Source organism: Hemitrygon akajei, chromosome 13 (genome assembly GCF_048418815.1).
Source record: "Hemitrygon akajei chromosome 13, sHemAka1.3, whole genome shotgun sequence".
NCBI lineage: Eukaryota > Metazoa > Chordata > Chondrichthyes > Myliobatiformes > Dasyatidae > Hemitrygon > Hemitrygon akajei.
In genome coordinates this window covers 39,931,508-39,954,051 of record NC_133136.1, presented here as the reverse complement: position 1 = coordinate 39,954,051, position 22,544 = coordinate 39,931,508, and the positions used below count along the sequence as shown (strand labels likewise).

Genomic DNA, 22,544 nt, shown 5'->3' with positions numbered 1-22,544 from the left:
TGTTTTTGAATTGCTACTTAGCTGGTTCAGCACACATTGTGGGTCGAATGGCCTGTTCCTGCACTGTACTATTCTATGTTGTATGTCTATGAATCTTCTCCTTAGTAATAAAAACTATGCTCACTTCTGACCCCTTACACTCTTGAATTTCTGGCATACTGCGTGCATCTTGCACATTGAAGAATGATGCCAAATACTTAAGTTCATCCACCACTTCTTTGTCCCCAATTACTAACTCTCCAGTGACATTTTCCAGCAGTCTGATATCCACTCTCACCTTTAACTCTTTATACTGTATACAGGTATCTGAAAAAGCTTCCTGCATCCTCCTTTATACTATTGGCTAGCTACCTTCATATTTCACCTTTTTTCTCCTTCTCTTCAACCTTTTCAGTTGCCTTCTGTTGGTTTTTAAAGATTTTTAAAAGGTTTTTAAAAGATTCCCACTATATCTTACTATATTATATGCCCTCTCTTTTGCTTTTATGTTGTCTTTGATTTCCTTCGTCAGCTACGTTTGCATCGTACTTCCTCTTCTTCAGGATGTATCTATCCTGTGCTTTCTGAATTGCTCCCAGAAACTCTAGCCATTGTTGTTCTGCCATCATCCCTGTTTGTCTCCCCTTCCAATTAGCTTTGACCAGCTCCTCTCTCATGCCTCTGTAATTCCCTTTACTCCAATATAATACTGATGCATCTGACTAGCTTCTCCCTCTCAGACTGCAGGGTGAATTCAATCACATTATCATTACTGCCTCCTAAGGATTCCTTTACCATAAGAGTCCTAATTAAATCATTGTACAACACACAAGCACACAATATTCTCTTGGCACTGACTGTGCTCAAGCCTTCTAACATTTTCTTTTAGAACTAAACTTTATCCATAATTAAAAATAATGAAAGAAATGAACGCAGTGTAAAGCTCTTCACAGGTGGCAATGAGTCAGTTTACTAGAATGAGATCGGACCCCTGGGTGAGTGGTGCCACAGTAACAACCTTTCACTCAACATCAGCAAGACTAAAGAAGGCTGGCAAGCTTTCGTCAGTCTACATTTGGAGAGAGTCAGCAGCATTAAATTCCTGGATGTTAACATAACAGATGAAGAGTCTCAATCAAAAATGTTGATTGTCCATAGTACACATTGATAGTAAACAGCTGGGGCAGCCGCCATTGGCTTTTCTCTGCTTATTTTTTCTTTTATTGCTTGTGAGTGAACACTGGATATTAATGGTAAAAATACTGTGTGTAGTTGAGCATTTCCCTAACTTTTTCGTAACAAACGTATTTATATCAGTAAAACAATGTTATTTATTTTTCCTGGTGAGATATTTTAAAATTGTCTTTATCCTTTCCAGCTTGTTCAGTGTATCTGACATTATACACCAGCAAAGAAACAAAAGTACTTAAATGATGGGAGAAAGAACAGAGATTTTCAAGAGTGGTGGAGTGAAAAATGTGGCATGATTACAAAGGGTGACAAAGTATTATGTTACGTTCCAAAAATGGGTGTGAACAATTTCTTCCATGAAGTGGCATTATGAAAACTGTTCATAATGGAGTAGCACGGTATGGTAGTGGTTAGCACAGCACTTTCCAGTAGTTGCAATCTGGTTCAATACCCACAGCTGTCTGTAAGGAATTTGTATATTGTCCCCAGGACTATGTGGGTTTCCTCCCAGTGCTCTGGGTTCCTCCCACAGTCCAAAGACATACCGATTGGTAGGTTAGTTTGTCATTGCAAATTGTCCTGTGATCAGGCTAGGGTTAAATCAGGAGTTGCTGGGCAGCACGGCTCGAAGGGCCAGAAGCGTCTACTCCACATTGTATCTCAATCAACCAATAAATAGATAAATAAACAGGAAGTGAGCAAGAACAGAAACAACACAATTTTCAAGAAATCAGCAACAAAATGCAGATGTTTTGATATTTACTTCAGATGGTTCCAACTCAGTTGCTGATAGTTTCGAAGTTTCAAAGATTATTGGTCAGCATGGCAAACCACTCTGTGATAGGGGATGTTGAAGAATCAAGACTAGAGTGTGCTCTCTTCCTTTTTAACAGTTTTCCAGAAAAAAATTCAGTGAGTTAAGGATTTGCCATTGAGCAGAAACGCAGTAAAAGATGGAATAATAATGATGGCTGCAAACACAGCAGAACAACTATCAAAATATATCAATTCATGTAAATTTCTTTATGTAATTTAACTGACGTAAATTTGTCTTGATGAGAACACTATTATTGGTCAGTTTTCTAGGGATGATGAAATATGCAAGGAACTGATTAACTTAGTAACATTACCTGAACATACCAGAGGGCTTCAAATATGTAAGGCAGTAATAAAAGAATAGCCTGGTTAACCTTTCAAAAACAGTTTCTGTGATAATTAATGGTGCACCCAGTATGATTGGTGAAGAGATAGATTATGTCAATATATTTGGGAAATATGTTGGACATCCATTGATAGCTTTTCAATGTTTATAATATACGAGGAGGCTGTGTGTGCAAAAGTTGGCCTGAAGGAGTCAGAATCAGGTTTAATTTCACTGGAATATGTCATGAAATTTGTTGTTATGCGGCAGCAGTAGATTGTAAAACATGATAAGAACTGTGAATTACAGTCAGAAGTATACATATATATATTAAACAGTTACATTAAATAAGTAGTGCAAAAAAAAGTAGTAAGGTAATCAAATCACCGGTAGGTGGTAAGAGTGGGCTCCCTCACCTCTGTCCCTCCAACCCTCAACACAGGTGCCCCTCAGGTCTCTGTTCTAAGCCTTTACTCTCTGTATACCCATGAATGTGTCACCACAGCTCCAATCTGCTAACTAAATTTGCTGATGATGCTACACTGATTGGTCTAATCTCAAATAACAATGAGGCAGCCTACAGAGAAGTTATCACCCGAACATAGTGGTGTCAAGAAAACAACCTCTCCCTCAATGTGGCAAAAACAAAAGAGCAGGTTGTGGATTACAGGAGGAATGGAGGCAGGCTAACTCTATTGATATCAATAGATCTGGGGTTGAGAGGGTGAACAGCTTTAAGTTCCTTGGCATAAACATCACCAAAGATCTCACGTGGTCTGTACATGCTGGCTGTGTGGTGAAAAAAGCACAACACCACCTCTTTCACCTCAGGCAGTTGAAGAACTGTCCTAAGAACTTTCTACAGACCATCCTGACTGGCTGCATCACTGCCTAGTATGGGAACTGTACTTCCCTCAATCGCAGGACCCTGCAGAGAATGGGTGAACTTCCCATGATTCAGGACATTTACAAAGACAGGTCACTCCAACCACAAGCTGTTCCAGCTGCTATCATCCAGTAAATGGGACCGCAGCATAAAAGCCAGGACCAACAGGCTCTGGGACAGCTTCTTCCACCAGGCCATCAGACCGATTAATTCATGCTGTGCTTCTATGTTATACTGACTGTCTTGTTGTATGTACTATTTATTATAAATTACTATAAATTGCACATTGCACATTTATGTGGAGACATAACATAAAGATTTTTACTCCTCATGTATATGAAGGATGTAAGTAATAAAGTTAATTCAATTCGATTCAATTCATGGATTCAATGTCCATTCAGAATCAGATGCCATGAGGGTAAAAGCTGTTCCTGAATCATTGAGTGTGTGCCTTCAGGCTCCTGTACCTCCTCCCTGATGGTAGCAATGAGGAGAGGGCATGTCCTGGGTGATGGGGTCCTTAATGATGGATGCGGCCTTTTTGAGGCATTGCTCCTCAAAGATGTCCTGGATGCTGGGGGGGGGGGGGGGGGTGGAACTTGAATAAGATGAAAATTGTAACCAAGATAATTAACTTTATTTCTGGGTGTGTTTTGAATTAAAAAAAGCTATTTCAGAATTTACTGAGCGAGCTAAATTCAGTGTACACAGGAGTACCTATGTACAAAAATGTTTATTGGCTTAGTAGAGGTTCAGTCCTGAAACAATTTGTTGTTTTTGGATAATTTTTCTGCTTTTCCTAAATGAAAAAGATTCTTGTCAAGAATTTATGACATTATGTGGATTTGTAGAATGATTTTTTTGCAGATTTCTTGTAATATTTAAATGATTTAAGCACAAAATTGCAGGGATCAGGCAAAAACACTTCACGTTATGTTTTATTATGTAAAAACCTTTAAAATCAAACTGGAAGTATTTAAACATGATATTGAAATATTTCTCATACTTAAAATAAACATGACAAATATTCAAATTCCTGAAAAGGCAGATAATTCAGAGCCACGCAATGCAATTTTTGAGCATCACTGGTTCAATTACTAAACAATTTTTTAAAGATTTACTAAGTTCAGGTCATTTGAAGAAACTGCAAAATTCATAAAGTGTGCAGACAGTATGACATATCAAACTAAATTTGGAAGTGTCGCTGTGGAATGATTTGGATCAATGCAATGGATTGATTTACACAGCAGCTTAATTTGGAGACAAATATTGTCAACTTAAAAACTGAACTAAAACATATTGAAAGAGGTTGATTAATGACAGGATCAAATACGTTCTAAAGATCAACAGTTAACTTTATTTGTCACATGTACATCAAAACAAATAGTGAACTATGCTGTTAGCATCAATGACCAACACAATCCAAGGAGGTAATCCAGACAATGAGGTTCTGAAACTTTTAAATTTCATTCCAGAAAATTTTAATTGTCTAAAAATCTTGCAATGGCCACATTAACAGTATTTTCATCTACATATTAATGCGAGTCCTTTTATTCAGTGATAAAATTTGTCTAATCCAATTATAGGAGCAAACTCTCTGATAAGGCAGGTGCTACATGCTTAGCTCTCTAAACAACCAAATATAAGCCTGATAAAATTACTTGCCATCATTAGTGTAGCAACAAAAGTATCACTGAGAGTTAAATATTTATTTTCCTTTACTTGATTTTTTAATGAATATAGACCAAAGTTTTATGAGATACAATAAAAGTGCTATTTTAGAAATTGTTATTAACTGTCTTTTTAAAAAGATTAGTAATAATCTCCATACAGTTGTACGTTTACATGTAGAATTTACAACTGTTCATAAAATCTATCTATGTATATATGTATGCTAATCTTATCTGTATTTGGCCGCACTCAGAGTTAAGTCTACAGGACTTTTATATTTATATTTATTTTTTGCTTATTGTGTTTTTGTCTGATAGACAATCTTGAATCTTTTAAACAGGTTTTCTAAAACGCTTCATTTATTTACTGGACAGGTGACCCCAGCCATTATTAATGCCCTTCAGAGACTGCGTGCCTGCCGTCAGTGGTCGCATAACTTGGACTTGCGAGGTTTGCACCAGCTGTCCACCACCTGCTCCGTGACCCTGATCAGGCGCTACACCTTGTCCTGCAGGCTGGCGGAGTGAAGGAGCGCCTTACACCTCCTGTGGTAGAGACCTATGTCCACCCCGCCACCCACTGAATAAAGTCCATAATTGTTACTAACTCATGAATCAATGATAATCTGTACTCAAAAATTACCACGGCACGCAAGAGATTTTTCTTCAGATTATCACACACTCTCAAAAATGTTCACCACCTTGCCCTAGATTAGAATATGTACCGTTTTTATCACCGCTCATGTATTATATTCAATCTTTCTAACAATGAGAATCATTGCACTAAACTAAAGTCAATGTACGGCATTGTGGCTCCGAGTATCGAACACACGGACATGTTATCCCCGCAATCTGTTTCAAATACACACTGCTGACCCATCGGATCTTGACCATGCACAGACTGCAGTCCATTGCACCCGGAGCTCAATCGATCCGTGTACACGTCACGCCTGTGCCGCTGCGCGTGAGCGTGAGCGTGGGTGCGCACGTGATCGCGGGGCTCCAGCGGGAAGGTAGCGGCCGGCCCGGCGACTCCGGAAGGGTACCCAACTCCTCTGAGGCAGCCCTACTCTTTCGGTGAGAGCGAGTGAGTGAGTGAGGGAGGGAGGGTGGCAGCCGCGCCTGCGCACATTGCCTGAGTGGTGGAGGGTTGGGTGGTGGTGTTGTGGTGCGCCGTCCCGTCCCCTTGGGAACCCTGCCCGGGCAGGTGGGGAAATTAGTCGCCTCGGCTCTGGTTGGTGAAGTCGACCCTGGTGCAAAGGCTGTGATTCACACTCCGTTTTTGACTAAATTGTTCATGGAGGATGGAATATGCCGCGTTTTCTTTTTTAAAAAAACAAGAAAATGTGTGTGAGTGTGTGTGTGTGTGTGTGTGTGTGTGTGAGAGAGAGAGAGAGTGTGTGACGGGGACAGGAGAGTAAGTCATCCTCAAGTTTGACTGTCATTGTTCCGTATAAGGCACCTTTTTCATTCGAGCTCCCTCATGTCACTTCCTCATTCAGAGCGTTTTAAAAAAAAATAAACCTCGAGTACGGGGAAGATGCGAAACTCCGCACCTTCGGGAATTTCCAAAGGACGAATAAATCAAGCATTTTCATTATTGGTGTAAAGAAGACAAAGATCGGGAAATGTCAATAAATCAAGTAGCACCTGTACTGTTCAGGTTGAAGATCTTTTCGTCAGAGCAAGCTAGAAATCAAAATGTGCTTTAACTTGCAGAGATAGGAAAAATTTAAAGGAAGTGTCTAATAGTTGGGAGAGCAAGAGAAGCTTACTGGTGTGTCAGTGCTGGTTCTGAGTCTGAATCAAAACAAAATGCTAGAAATTCTCGTTATGTGGCAATACCCGCAGAGGTAACGAGTCAACCTTCCTGCATCTGCATTAGAATTCAAGAACGTGGGAAATAAGTGTGTTTTAAGTTACAGAGAGCGAGGTGGATGGAGAATAAAGGAAATGTATATGATAACGTGGAGGCCAAGATTGGTCAGGTAGCAATTATACCAAATGGATGATAACGTTGCAGAATACCTCTATTAAGTATGTGAAGGTTTCCTGATTCATATCACTTTAAAATTTCCATCCTCCTTCTGCACTGATCTTCACTGTTTTACCGAAGTTCAATGTAACCCTGAGAAATAGTCTTTGGGACTCCATTGAAACAACTCCAGACGAACAGCTTTTCTTGCTTCATTGTAATGCACTTGTAACGCGTTTTTCTCCCTCTACAGATACTGTCCTGATTTGCAGGGCAAGGGCAAATTTTCTTTTGTTTGAAATTAACAACTATATCTAGATCTGGTATGTTATTTTTGTTCTTTTGTTTTCACTTAACTTCTTTGATACATCCTGTAACTAGATGGCAGTGAGAATGTTGTCATCTAAGCAGCCATGGTCTCCACGCTACTAAAAAGACTCCCTTTTTAACTTAAATGCAGAGAGGAGGAGGTATGAAGGTTCTTAACCTGAAACATTACCCTTTCATGCTGTCCAAAAATATTACTAAATAATTGCAGTACATTGTTTTTATACTTTGATTCCTAACAAAGGCAATTTTCTAAGATTCAGTAACTTTTGGTGGCTGACATTTGAAAAGAGGAAGAAAAACAAAAGAAAAATCACACAAATTAACAAATCTCCAACACTTGGTCAATGCCAGCCTCATTGTGTTATTTAGTCTTGGTGTCTGTCCTATCACAATCTTTGTCTGTCACCTCCAGAAACAGCAGGAACCTCTAGTTGGTTTCGGTGTAAGTTGCAGTAGTAACTAATATTTTGAAGCTTTTGTGCAATTTGATCATAAAAAGGTTTAAATAAAAATTGTTTCTAATAGAGCTGTTCAGGAAAATGTAAGTTTGCTGATTGCAAAAGGCGGGGTGGTGAAAAGAGATGATGTTATGGCTTGCATTTTTTAAAAAAACTTCTGTTTGAAATAATTATCTGTATTTTAACAAGTCATGGGATTTTTCACATTTTTGCATGTTTTTATTATGCAGCAATTGGTAGCAGCTGAAGGAATTGAGGGATATAGGTTTCATGCAAGAAAATGGTCAGAGGTAATACAGTAACCATGGTCTTGTTAAATGATGGAGCAAGCATGTGGAGCTAAGTGGCCTCCTCCTGCTTATCATTCTGAACATGTAAGAGCATCATTATAAACAAAACAAAGAAAATGAGCTGGGCATTTGTATCCAGAGATACCGGCCATGTGACAGATGCACTGCCACCTGGCTGATCGGAGGACACACCACATGCCAATCAACATTTGGTCCCTCCCAACTAATCAATGCACACCTAAATTATTGGTCACCTTAATTGGATTATCTCGCCCAGCCCCGTGCTATAAAGGGTGAGACTTGTCCCTGGCTCGGTCTCTCTTACAGACCACCTCATTGAAGGTAAGTGCATTGATTTATGTTTGGGAAGGTCTATCATTTGTCCTGGTAAGGGAGCCGCGGCTATCCAAGGTCAAGGGGGATAGCTGTTGTAGTGCTTTTCCCTTGTTCTTTGTTTGTGTAACCATACCCTGTCCCCACACTGCTTCCTGTGTATTGTAGTTGCTTGTGTTGACCCAACTTCCTCTTTAATAATAAATTCCTTATTATTAAAACTGTGTGTGTCCAGGCCTCTACTGTTGAGACTCAAAGAACCAGTTATTTCCATCACAACAGCATTGTGTACTGGCTCAATATTAAATATTATGTTTAAATTGTGCGCTAGTAGCATCTGCACAGGACTGGGTTGACTTTTAATTTCTATGTTCAGTGCATACAAACTTGAAGTATGTGGCTATATGAAGTACGGTTGGCCCTCCTTATCCGTGGATTCCGCATGCGCGAATTCAACCAATCGCGAAAACCCGGAAGTGCTCTTCCAGCACTTGTTGTTCGAGCATGTACAGACTTTTTTTACTTGTCATTATTCCCTAAACAATGCAGTATAACAACTATTTTACATAGTATTTACATTGTATTGGGTATTATAAGTAATCTAGAGATGATTTAAAGTATACGGGAGGGTGTGTGTGGGTTGTCATGCATCGGGATCGAAAAAAATCAGAAGTTCTCTTACTAAGTAAGTCGGAACAGGTCCATCCGGTATTATTTAGCGTCAGTTAGTCAAACGTTTGTCTTAGTATATAGTATATATTTTACCTTTCTATGCATATAAAACTTAAGAACGTATGTTTCAGCGCCAGGCTTGGGGACAGAAGTTCTTGGGACTCGGGACAGATCTCTCCCGAGTGCGCTCTCCACTGTGCTGGCTTGATGTGGAGGATCAAAAACCCAAAACGCAATAATTAAACCACTGCGTTGCTTAGTAATAATTGTAGCTTTCATTGGGGCAGAGCCTTTCTCACTTTATCCTTTAAAATTGTTCTAATCGTTGACCGACGTAGCCTAACGCTTTTCCAATGACCTATGGCGTTTCACCTCTTTCCGATTGCTTTATTATTTCCACTTTATTTTCAATCGTGATCGTTTTCGTGAACAGAAACACTGCGGATTCAGATCTCTGCCACTGGGTCCTAATGTCCACTGCACTGAGACACATTAAATAAGGTCTGGGGTTCCGCTGGGTCCTAAGGTCCATAGCATTGAGACAGGTTGAATAAGGGACTTGAGCATCCGTGAATTTTGGTATCCGCGAGAGATCCCGGAACCAATCCCCCGCGGATAAGGAGGGCCGACTGTATAGGCCTTAGCTGCCTTGTGTCTATGTCCGAAAGCACTCTGGATTTTTTTAGTATGGTTTGATTGACTATTGCTACTGGGAAGCTCTGTTCCTGAAAGTTTTGACATCTGGCAAATCTCCACCCCAGCTTGGACTGTCAAAGTTTAATGTTTTTGAATGCCTCTGACATGAATGGTCTTGTAGGTTACAGAGAGAAGATAGAAGAATAGGGTTGAAAGGGATAATAAATAATAAATCAGCCATGATAGAATGGCAAATGTATGTATTTCAATAATTAAACCACTGTGTTGCTTAATAATTGTAGCTTTCATCGGGGCAAGGCCTTCACATGCTCCATTATTCTCACTTTATCCTTTAAAATTTTTCCAACTGTTGACCAACTGTAGCCTAATGCTTTTCCAAAGACCGATGGTGTTTCACCTCTTTAAGATTGCTTTATTATTTCCACTTTATTTTCAATTGTGATCGTTTTCCGTCAATGGAATAGAAACACTGCGGGCTTTGCCGGGTTCTAAAGTCCACCGCACTGAGACAGGTTAAATAAGCTCCGGAGGTCTGCTGGGTCGTAAAGTCCTCCGACTTGAGCATCCATGTTTTCTCGGTATCTACCAGGGGGGTGGGGGGGGGTCAGGAAGCAATCCCCCGCAGATAAGGAGAGCCGACTGTATAGTCTTTAGCATAACTTATATCAGAAGGTATTTGGCAATGTTTTTATAGAATCAAAATTAATTTATAATTATCTTTTCTTGTTAAATATCACTTTCAGATGAAATACTTTTTCCTTAAAAGGTGTCCCAAAACCTTATGGTATGGAATTAATGTCATTGATCAAAGGGTAAAAGTGAAAATGAAGGCATCTTGAACTCACTGCCTGAAAAGTAGCAGAGGCAGAGACATCCAACATGTTTACAAAGTACTTGGATGTGCATTTGAAGATTTGCAGCTTGCAAAGTGCTGGCTAAGCTAGGTTGTACTTTTTTAAAAATTTGGACAGATCTAGAGATTCAAACAGCAAAGAAATGGGTCTTTCAGCCACTGTGTCCAGGTAAAATATCCATCCAGTTTACCGGAAGCTGTTCCATGGCCTTCAATGCCTTCACAATTCAGAAGATCATTTGGTACCAAATGGAGTGAGTCTCTGCGTCCCCCATCCCATCAGGGAGTATGTTTCAGATGGTAATCACTGTTAAAAAAAATAAATTTCAGATCGCATATAACCCTCCAATGCTTTGCCACTGGCTTTAGACACCTCTTCTGGGGTAGAATATTCTAACCATTTGCCTTTTTCTACGCCTCTCGTAATTCTGTATTCTTCACTTCTCCCAGCCTCCTCTCCAAAAAAATCCCACAAAAAAACACAAAGCAATCCAGGCTTTCACATAACTGAAATGCAATATCCCAGTGAATCTTATTTTTACTTTTGTGCAACTAGTTTCTTTTCATAGTGTGTTCAGACAATGCAGAGCTAATTAAAATTGTATGCCACATTCTCAGCTTTGTAAACAATATTCCTTGAGGTCAAATGAATCAATATATCGAACCTCCTGAGCTATTTCTATTTTCTCTAGTATTTGAAAGGTTATAACGAGGTTGGCTTTTACTTTACAAATTTGTGCTGATCATACTGGGTGTTTTCCTATTTTCTATAATGTGTGCAGAGTTGTAGTCATTAGGTTTTGGGTAAGTTCCTTGTCACTGTGATTAACCATAGAGTTTTAAATTAGAGATTGATTTTATGTATAGTGGCCTAAAAATTTCTGAAGTTATCCTGGTTTTGTTTACGTAATCATTTTACTTTTGTTCCCTCCTCTCTATGCACACACTATGTATTAAATGGATTTTGCCTGGTGAAAGATGAGCTGCAGTATGTCATGCACCCCACTCCAATTCATTTGTTAATGTCAGTAAATACTTCTTAACAAATTTGTGTATTTCAACCTCTTTCCTATCACTGACATGAAGTTCTAGTTGTAGTTGTAGTTGTAGTTTAACTACATTAAAGTTGTAGTTCTTGGTTATCTTTGTTGTTTTGTTTTAAATTATTAATACATAATCTTTTCAAAAAAAGGCAGAAGATGTGGAATTGTAGACGATTTAGTTCTGCATCTATCGCTGGCAAGATGCCATAATCAAATAAGACATAACTGATCATTTTAGAAAGCTGAATATAATCAAATTTAGTCAAAATCGTTTTATGAAAGATAAGACTTTGACAAATTTGCCTGGATTCTTTGAGGATGTGACAGTGAGATTTGAGCGGAACTTGTAGATGCAGTGTGATTAGATGTCAAAGGCATTTGAAAAGGTGCCATATAAGAGGCGAGTGTGTAAGATTAAGAGCCCAAGGTTTTGGAGGAAGTCTGCTACACTGAAGTGCAGAGGTATCTAAGGGCCCTTGTGTTTGTATCACGAGAAGGTAATAGGCATGTTGACCTTTATTACAAAGGTTTGGAATTTAAGAAGTTTTGTTATAGGCTCTACCTGGAATATTGTGTATTAGTTTTGGTTTCCTTACAGTAAGCGATACTGGAGACAATCCAAGAGACATTCATCAGATTAATTGCTGGGATGAGAGAGTTGTCCGATCAAGAGAGGTGAGATGATTTGGGTTTGTATTCCTAGGAGTTTGGAAGAATGTGGGGTGACCTATTTCAAACAAATAAGATCTAATGGGGCTTGATATGGTAGATATTTGGAGGATATTTAATTTTTTAGTAATATTACAAATGTTTGATTAAGCATTCTTTGTTTATATAATTCATTACAAATTGTATGTAGGAAGTGTGTGGAATGGCATATATTGTTATGCCACAACATCATATGTGCACACCTTACTGAAGAAAAACGAAGTACATAAATATCTCCGGGGCTCCAGTGTTTTTTTTCAATTAGTTTCAGGGGTTAGAACCAGAAGTGGTGATGAAGAAATTTTAAAATGAACCCGAGATGACTTCTTACTTGTTGAAGTGAAGCATGTATTTTTTTTTCTTTGGTAGGGGAGAGAGAGAAGCAGTTAAGTTTTTTTTTAAAAAAAGGCTGAAAATGGTCCAAATTCATTGGATCATAAACAGCATGTACCAGCTGATAATAATGGCAACGTCGAATGCATTCAGTTGCCCAACAGATAACTGGTTGATGTACACTGAATGAATTGAGAATATTTTGAAGCAAATGAAATGACCAATGAAAAGTGAGTGCCAGTGTTGTTGAGTGCAGTATGTTGAAATGCATACAATTTGCTTAGAAGTTTAACTGCTCCAACCAAACCAACTGAAATGAGTTTTGCAGATATTATGAACATAAGATGTAGGTGCAGAATTAGGTAATTTGGCCGATTGAGCCTGCTCTGCCATTTCATTATGACTGATTCAATTTTCCTCTCCGCCCTAATCTTCTGCCGTATCCCTTCATGCCCTGCCCAGTCAACCTCTGCCTTAAATATACGTATAGACTTGTCCTTCACAGCTGCCTGTGGCAAAGAATTACAGAGATTCATCACTCTCTGGCTAAAGAAATTCCTCTTCATCTCCATTCTAAAAGGACACCCCTCTATTCTGTGTCCTTTGGTCTTAAACTCTCTCACCATAGGAAACATCCTCTCCACATCCACTCTATGAAGGCCTTTCAACATCTGATAGGTTTCAGTTGGTTGCCCCTCGTTCTTCTGAATTCTAGTGACTGGAGGCCCAGAGCCATCAGGTGGTCTTGATATGACAAGCCATTCAATCCCAGAGTAATTTTGTGAACCTCTTTTGAACCCTCTCCAGTTTCAGCATTTCCTTTCTAAGATGAGGGGCCCAAACCTGCTCTCAATGCTCCATGTGAGGCCTCATCAGTGCCTTATCAAGTCTCAACATTGTATTCTTGCTTTTGTATTCCAGTCCTCTTGAAATGAATGCTAACATTGCATTTGCCTCTTTCACCACAGACTCAATCTGCCAATTAGCCTTTAGGGAATCCTGCACAAGGACTCTCAAGTCACTTTATGCCTCAATTTTTTTTGTATTTTTTTTCTCCACTTAGAAAATAGTCAACCTTTTCATTTCTTCTACTAAAGTGCATGACCATAACACTTCCCAACACTATTCCATCTGCCATTTCTTTACCCATTCTCTTAATCTAAGTTCTTCTGTAACCTCTACTTAAAACTACCTGGCCCTCCACCTTTCTTCATATCATCAAACTTTGCAACAAAGCCATCAATTCCATCATTCAAATCATTGACATTTAACGTAAACAGCCAACCAGAAAAGGCTCACTTTATTCCCACTCTTTGCCTCCTGCCAATCAACCACTGCTTTATCCATGGTAGTATCTTTCCTGAAGTACAATGGGCTCGAAGTATAAGTAGCCTAATGCTCCACTTTGTGAAAGACTATCTGAAAATCCAGATGCACAACATCAACCAATTCTCCTTAGTTTGTCCTGCTTATTATTTCTCTAAAGAATTCCAACAATTTGTCAGGCAAGATTTTCGCTTGAAGAAACCATGCTGACGACAGCCTATTTTATCATGTGCCTCCAAGTACCCAGAATCACCTCCAATGTCTTCCCAACCACTGAGGTTAGACTAACTGACCTATAGTTTCCTTTCTTCTGCTTTTCTCCCTTATTGAAGAGTGGAGTGACACTTGCAATATTGCAGTCTTGAAGAACCATACCAAAGTCTAGTGATCCTGACAAGATCATTACTAATGCCTCCATGATATCTTCAGCCACCTCTTACAGAACCCTGGCGTGTACATCATCTGGTCCAGGTAACTCGTCTACCTTTAGACCTTTCAGTTTTCCAGGAGTCTTCTCTCTAGTAATAGTAACTTCACACATTTCATATTGCAGGATCCTTCAGAACCAAAATGCATGATTGCAGAACACTTCAGGTTTCATAGGCAGAATTAAAAGGCAGGGAGACAATGTCAGTTTATGTGGCTGATTCGAAGAAATTGTCAAAGTATTGACAGTTCAGTGATGTGCTTAATGATGCACTGAGAGCTTATGGAATCTTAAAAGAAGGCATTCAAAACCAGCTCCGAGCTGAAGCATAAGTTGCATTTAAAAGAACAGTTGAAATAACTGCATCAATGGAAATGGCAGCCAGAGATGCAAGTCAGGAATGAAAGTGAGTGTGAACAAAACTGCAACATCTAAACAATGTGGTATTGTTGTGATGGGGCTCTTATGCACCGGACCAATGTAGCTTTAAAAGCAAAACTTGCAAAAATTACAACAAAGTAGGACACATACGAAAAGCACCCAAGGCAGACAACATCAAATGGACTGCATGGGAAGAGAAAAAGATAAAAATTCAAGTTACAGTTTCAAAAGGAGTACTAATCTGCGTGGTGTTGAAGAATTTGGTAACGATGAGAGTGACACAGGATTGGGTAGCCTTGAGATTTACAATGTAAAAGCTAAGAATAGACAAGCAATATGGTTTACTCCAGAAGTGAAAGGCAAATTAATTAAAATGGAATTAGGCACTGGTTCTGCTGTTTGTCATTCCACAAAATGAGTTTGAAAGGCATTTCAAAGGTACTGAACTGAAGACTGCAGATATCCAACTAAGAAATGGCACTGGAAAAAGAAAACTCCTGTGGGCATGACCATTTGCATGTCACACACCCTGCAACAGAGTTAACTGAAAACAAATTACGAAACTTGCCGGATTATGCTACAGCACTGTTCAATGTTGGCATTTGGAAAACTAACTTATCAAGGGTTAAATCGTATTAAATGGACATGCCACAGATTTACAAAGCCTATCTGGTTCCTTGTACCACATCTGATAAAATAACCAGTGAGTTAGGTAAGAAGAAATTATTTCCAAGGTTGAGTGCAGCCCATGGTCAATGCCAATGTTCTTAGTTGCCAAGAAGGATGGTTCTGTCAGGATCTGTGACGATTTTAAGGTCACCATCAACCCAGCACTGAAAGTAGATCAATACCCTCTGCCCAGGATGGAGGATATCTTTGCAAACCTCTCTGGAGAGAAACACCAGCAAAGTGGACTTGGCTGAGGCCTACCTACAGATGGAGGTGGAGGAAGAGTCAAAAGTGTTTCTCACCAGAAACAGCCACAAAGGGCTTTATTGCTATAATAGACTTATCGTTGGAGTAGCATCTGCAACCACACTCTGGCAGAAAGCAATGTGCCAGGAGCTATAAGGCTGCCCAGGTACTTAGTGTTACCTGGATGGCATCATTGTTACCAGTAAAGATGACAAGGGACATATCCAAGATCTCAAGACAGTGCTTAAAAATGCAGTTGGCCCTTCTTCCGCGAGTTCCGCATGCGTGAATTCACCCAACCGCGAAGCGAGAAAACCCGGAAATGTTCTTCCAGCACTTGTTGTTCGAGCATGTTCAGACTTTTTTTTCTTGTCATTATTTCCTAAGCAATGCAGTATAATACCGTAAATTCCGGACTATAAGCCGCTACTTTTTCCCCACGCTTTGAACACTGCGGCCTATGCTACGGTGCGGCTAATGCATGTTTTTTTTCATGCCGCCAAAAACATTTTGCCTCGTAACAGTAGACCAATAAAATTGATGAGTAGTTCACAGCGGTCCAATGAAATTGTACGATAAATCAAGCACACTTTCACAATTAAATTATTGTAAATCAGTCATTTGTACTCGCCCTCATCAACATGGAAAACACTCAAAGAAAAGCATATGATGCAGCTTTTAAGTTAAAGGCGATCAATCTGGCAGTTGAAGGAAATCAAGCTGCTGCACATAATCTTGGCATAAATGAATCGATGGTGAGACGGTGGAGACACCAGCGTGAAGAACTGAGTCAATGCAAAAAGACGACAAAAGCTTTCAGAGGTAATCATAGCAGATGGCCCGAACTTGAAAACTTTCTTGAAGACTGGGTTAACACACAGAGAGCAGGCGGCCGCGGTGTTTCCACCGTGCAGATCAGACTGAAGGCTAAAGCAATCGCCACCAAAATGAAAATCGAAGATTTTAGAGGTGGGCCATCGTGGTGTTTTAGATTTATGAGACGAAAAGGCCTGTCCGTCAGGGTACGCACGACTCTGTCAGCAGCTCCCTCCCGACCACGAGGAAAAACTTGCTAACTTCCGCACATTCACTCAAACAAAGATAGCGGAGAATTCCATCGGGCCAGATGATATCATAAATATGGATGAAGTACCTTTGACATTTGACCTGCCTCTCACTCGGACTGTTAATAAAAAAGGTGACTCGTCCATCACACCGAAAACAAGTGGCCATGAGAGAACGCATTTTACTTGTGTTCTGAGCTGCACAGCATCCGGACTAAAGCTTCCACCGATGGTGATTTTTAAGCGGCTGACAATGCCAAAGGAAAAATTCCCAAAAGAAATCATGGTGAAAGTCAATAAGAAAGGTTGGATGATGGAGAGTCTAATGAAGGATTGGCTGAGAGAGTGCTGCGCCAAGCGACCAGGGGGATTTTTTCACAGAAAAAAAGCATTGCTCGTTATGGACAGCATGAGGGCCCATATAACAGATTCAGTGAAAGCTGCCATCTAGAGTACAAACTCAATTCCAGCTGTGATTCCTGGGGGCACCACGAAGTATTTGCAGCCACTGGACATCAGCGTGAACCGGGCATTTAAAGTGGCGCTGCGCGTTGAGTGGGAGACTTGGATGACGAGCGGTGAGAAATCCTTTACCAAAACAGGCCGCATGCGAAGAGCATCTTTAACTCAAGTCTGCCAGTGGATCCTAAATGCGTGGAGCCGTGTCACAACATCCACCATCACCAACGGGTTTCGAAAGGCTGGACTGCTGCGTGATGAAGAGGACTGCATGCGCTCAAGTGAGAGCGACAACGAAGAGACAAGTGAGTGACGAGATCCTGAGGTTGTTCAATTTGGACACTGAAGAAGAGGACTTTGATGGTTTTAGTGCGCAGGAGGAAGATGAAGAAGGCGATCAATAACTTTTCCTGGTAGGCTGCAGTATATATATATTTTTTTTACCAGTCGTTAGGAGATATTGGAATGTTGTTCAGTAAAAAAGTATACGCAACGTAATTTGTGTGTTACTGATATGTATGTATATTTAAAAGTAGCTGTGTTACAGGCACTGTTCGAAAAAAAGCATTTGCAATATGTATTTGTTTATGTTACCATACGGATTTAATTAAAAGTTAAAAAATCCTCACGTGTAATGTCTTTCTGTGTAAATATCTCATATTACAACGTGGGACACCTGCGGCTTAAAATCCGGTGCAGCCTGTACAAGTACAAAATTGATTTTCTTTCTAAAATTAGAACATGCGGCTTTTAATCAGGTGCGCTCTGTAGTCCGGAATTTACGGTAACTATTTTACATGGCATTTACATTGTATTAGGTATTATAAGTAACACACAAAATGCTGGTGGAACACAGCAGGCCAGGCAGCATTACGGTAACTATTTTACATGGCATTTACATTGTATTAGGTATTATAAGTAACACACAAAATGCTGGTGGAACACAGCAGGCCAGGCAGCATCTATAAGGAGAAGCACTGTCGACATTTCGGGCCGAGACCCTTCGTCAGGACCCTGACAAAGTCCTGACGAAGGGTCTCGGCCCAAAATGTCGACAGTGCTTCTCCTTGTAGATGCTGCCTGGCCTGTGTACCACCAGCATTTTGTGTGTGTTGTTTAAATTTCCAGCATCTGCAGATTTCCTCATGTTTGAGGTATTATAAGTAATCTAGAGATGATTTAAATTATACGGGAGGATGTGCGTAGGTTATCATGGATCAGGATCGAAAAAAAATCAGAAGTTCTCTTACTAAGTAAGCCGGAACAGGTACATCCGGTATTATTTAGAGTCAGTTATTCAAGTGTTTGTCTTAGTATATAGTATATATTTTACATTTCTATGCATATAAAACACTTAAGAACATATGTTTCAGCGCCGGGCTCAGGAACGGAAGTTCCCAAGTTCGATCCAGTGACAGATCGCTCCCTAGCGCGCTCTCCATCCGTGCCTGCTTGATGTGAAGGATCAAAAACCCAAAACCCAATAATTAAACCACTGCATTGCTTAGTAATAATTGTATCTTTCATCGAGGCAGGGCCTTTCTCACTTTATCCTTTAAAATTGTTCCGATATTCGACCGACATAGCCTAACGCTTTTCCAATGATCGATGGCATTTCACCTCTTTCCAATGGCTTTATTATTTCCATTTTATTTTCAATCGTGATCGTGATTATTTTCGTTAACAGAAACACTGCGGATTCAGAGCTCTGCCGCCAGGTCCTAATGTCCACCACACTGAGACAGGTTAAATAAGGTCTGGGGTTCCGCTGGGTCCTAAGGTCCACTGTATTCAGACAGATTGAATAAGGGACTTGAGCATCTGCATTTTTTGTTATCTGCGAGGGGTCCCGGAACCAATCCCTCGTGGATAAGAGACTGTATTAGAAGATTGTGGGCTCAGAGCATAATGTGAGGTGTTAATTCTTTAAACCAAGCATCACTTACTCTGGTCACACCATTGATGCCCAAGCATTACACAAGTGTAGTGAGAAAAGTGTGTACAGTGTAGTGTGTACCGTTCTGGTCACCGAATTATAGGAAAGATACCAATAAATTAGAGAGAGTGCAGAGACGATTTACTAGGATGTTACCTGGGTTTCAGCACTTAAGTTACAGAGAAAGGTTGAACAAGTTAGGTCTCTATTCATTGGAGCGTAGAAGGTTGAGGGGGGATTTGATCGAGGTATTTAAAATTTTGAGAGGGATAGATAGAGTTGACGTGAATAGGCTGTTTCCATTGAGAGTAGGGGAGATTCAAACGAGAGGACATGATTTGAGAGTTAGGGGGCAAAAGTTTAAGGGAAACACGAGGGGGTATTTCTTTACTCAGAGAGTGATAGCTGTGTGGAATGAGCTTCCTGTAGAAGTAGTAGAGGCCAGTTCAGTTGTGTCATTTAAGGTAAAATTGGATAGGTATATGGACAGGAAAGGAGTGGAGGGTTATGGGCTGAGTGCGGGTAGGTGGGACTAGGTGAGATTAAGAGTTCGGCACGGACTAGGAGGGCCGAGATGGCCTGTTTCCGTGCTGTGATTGTTATATGTTATATATGTTATAAAATTTAAGCAGTGCAGGATGCCCCAAGGCCAAAGGATATGTAACAGTTGCAGTCCTCCTTAGGATTTGTCAATTACTATAATAGGTTCCTGCCAAACCTGACTACCATGTTGCACCCCTTAAGCTCATTACTGCAGATCAGGAAGAAATGGCAATGGACAAAGCAGTCTGAGGTGTCTTTCCAAAGAGCAAAGGAGGTGGTGACGTCAGACACTGTACTCACACAATATGATCCACGTCGTCCAGTGAAGCTTGACTGTGACATGCCTTACAGTATAAGTGCAGTCATGTCACGTTTTTTGAGTGATGGAAGTAAATGCCTCATAGCTTTTGCATCACACTTCCTTTCCACTACAGAGAACAATTACATACATATTGAAGGGAGGCCTTGAATCTGGTTTGGGGTGTAAAATGTTTCAACCAATAGTTGTATGGGAGAGTTTTCTCTCATTACTGATCATCAGCCACTAATATCCATCTTCAATCCACAGAAGGGTGGTTTATAGCAGTGGATACAGGTACAAAATGGCTAGAAGTGTTTCCAATAGCCCAATGGCGTTTTTGTCATGAATGACCTGATCTAGGGAAATTCAGCTTCATACAAATTCTGTGTATTTGCAAAACATTCTCAAGCTAGTAATAATGTTACATGTTGCTTATTAATAGCTGAATACAGTACTGTATATATTCACTTGTTTAGTTATACAGAGTGTTATGGTTATTTAATGAAATAAAAATAATTGTAGCAAGTGTTTAACACCATCATCCCTTTAGTGCTAATCAACAAGCTTCAAAGCCTGGACCTCTTACCTCCCTCTGCAGCTGGATTATGCTTCCTGATTGGGAGATCAGTCAGTGCAGATCAGTGATACATCTTGCTGACAATTAACGTGGGGACTCCTAAAGGACTGTTCCTACTCTACTGTATTCATGACTGTGACTAATCACAGCTCAGTCTATCTGTATTTTTGACAATGATATAATGACAACGATGCATTGAAGAGAGAGAGAGGTTGGCTGGTTAAATAGAGTTGCAATAACCTTGCACTCCGTCAGCAAGACCAAGGAAATGATTGTGTACTTCAGGCAGGGAAAGTTGGGAGAAGACACAGCAGTTCTTGAGGGACCGGCAGCAGAAAGAGTAAGCTGCTTGATGTGCCTGGGCATCAACATCTTGAAGGACATGTCTTGGGCCCAACACAATGCAATCACAAAGAAGACATCTCTGTGGCTCTACTTCATTCTGAGTTTGAGGCGGTTTGGTGTGTCACTAAAGACTCAGTATATGTCTGATGAACTGCGGAGAACATTCTGACTGGTTGTATCGAGCCTGGGATAGATACACAGGATCACAAGAGGCTGCAGAGTGTTTTGACTCAGCCAGCTCCATCATAACTTTCCTCACTACCAAGGACCCCTTCAAGAGGCAGTGCCTCAAGAAGGTAGTATCCATCACTAATGACTTCCAGCATGCCCTCTTCTTGCTACTGCCATCGGGGAGGAGGTACACTCAGTGATTCAGTCTTTTTCCCCTCTGAGATCAAATTTGTGAACAGTCCACGAACCCTACCTTTGTTTTAGTTTTGCATAATTTATTTACTTGTGTAATTTGTTTTTACACTGTACTGCTGCTGCAAAGCAACAAATTTCAGGTCAATTCAGTCAGTACAATAAATCTGATTATTTCTGAAAGACAATCCAATATCAGTTATTTTTAAAAAATGGGTGATCTGATTTGCAGAGAAATCACCTTGTGGTCAGTTCTTACGAGTGGAATCTGGGGCTGCTTGTACAAGCTTTCACTGTTTCTGATAGTCTACTCCATTGCCTTCCTTATTGATATCCCTTCGTAAGCTCTACTCTCTGGTCTATTTACTGGTGTTCTCTGCTCACTTAAACCATTAATATTTTACATTTTAAAGCTTTTATATTTATCTCTAAATTGTGATCAAATATGTTATCAAATACTCTACCTTTGTCTATTTGTTTTGCTGTCTTTAAGAATGGAGCTGGCTGAGTATATCACACTGTGCAGCCTGTTGTGATACTGTGCATTGGAGCCTCCATCCCAGGCTTGTGAGGCACAACCTGCCCCTCTCGAAGCCATACTAATCAGACTTCTGGTCTCCAAATGCTCATAAATCCTCTCAAGAATTCTCTCCATTAGTTTGTCCAGCACTGATGTGTGTAAGATATGCTGGACAATAATTCCCTGATTGTCCCTATTGCCTTTCCTGAACAAAGAGATAATATTTGCCACCTTCCAATTTTCTGGTACTACTTATGTGGGCATTGGGGATGCAAAGATCATTACCAAAGGTGCAGCAATCTCTTCTCTCACTTCCCATATTAATCCAGGTATATCCATTTTCTAGGAATACAACCCCCCTCCCCCCACCGTCACAAATATGAATGGGTTGTCTGTTGTCCTAAAAGTGCTCTTTTACTCAAAGTGCAGTGAGCTGGTGATGAGGATTTGATACGGTTTGGTGATATTTTTATGCGTCATATGAATGTCATTCTTGTATTGGTTTCATTGCTTTCTTTCAATGCCTTTTTATTCACCATTTATTTGTCTGTCTGAATGACACAGGATTCCAAACAACTGGAGAAACATTGCACTTGGGCCTCCAAGCTCCAAATAAACTAAAATATGGCAGATGATCTTGAGCCTTTGTTGTCATCTGATCTAGAACATGAAGACAAACCAGAATTAAATTCAAGAAGGTAAGGCTTAAGGAAGTCTTCATTATTGGCCAAATGGCTATCTCGTATGTGAGTGAGAAACAAAAATTCAGTGCACAAATGTAATTTTATTTTTAAAAGAAAATGATAATATTAGGATCTTGTGTTTTATTTTGTTTAAATGCACAATTAAACCTTAAAGTTGGCCAGTA

At 40.1% G+C, this 22,544-nt stretch overlaps 1 protein-coding gene across 2 annotated transcripts in view; it reads left to right on the top strand.

Moving 5' to 3' along the window:
• The first annotated feature begins 5,840 nt into the window (after nt 1-5,840).
• Nucleotides 5,841-22,544, top strand: part of slc38a9 (solute carrier family 38 member 9) — a 47,687-nt gene continuing 30,983 nt past the window's right edge. Inside the window, exons 1-2 of one of the 2 annotated variants that reach the window (XM_073064441.1) lie at nt 5,841-5,944; nt 22,241-22,374. In XM_073064441.1, the coding sequence (XP_072920542.1) occupies nt 22,301-22,374 (74 nt within the window). In that variant the 5' untranslated portion in view covers nt 5,841-5,944; nt 22,241-22,300. Of the gene's footprint in view, nt 5,955-22,240; nt 22,375-22,544 lie in introns of both variants that reach the window. The other variant, XM_073064442.1, reaches the window with a different exon arrangement.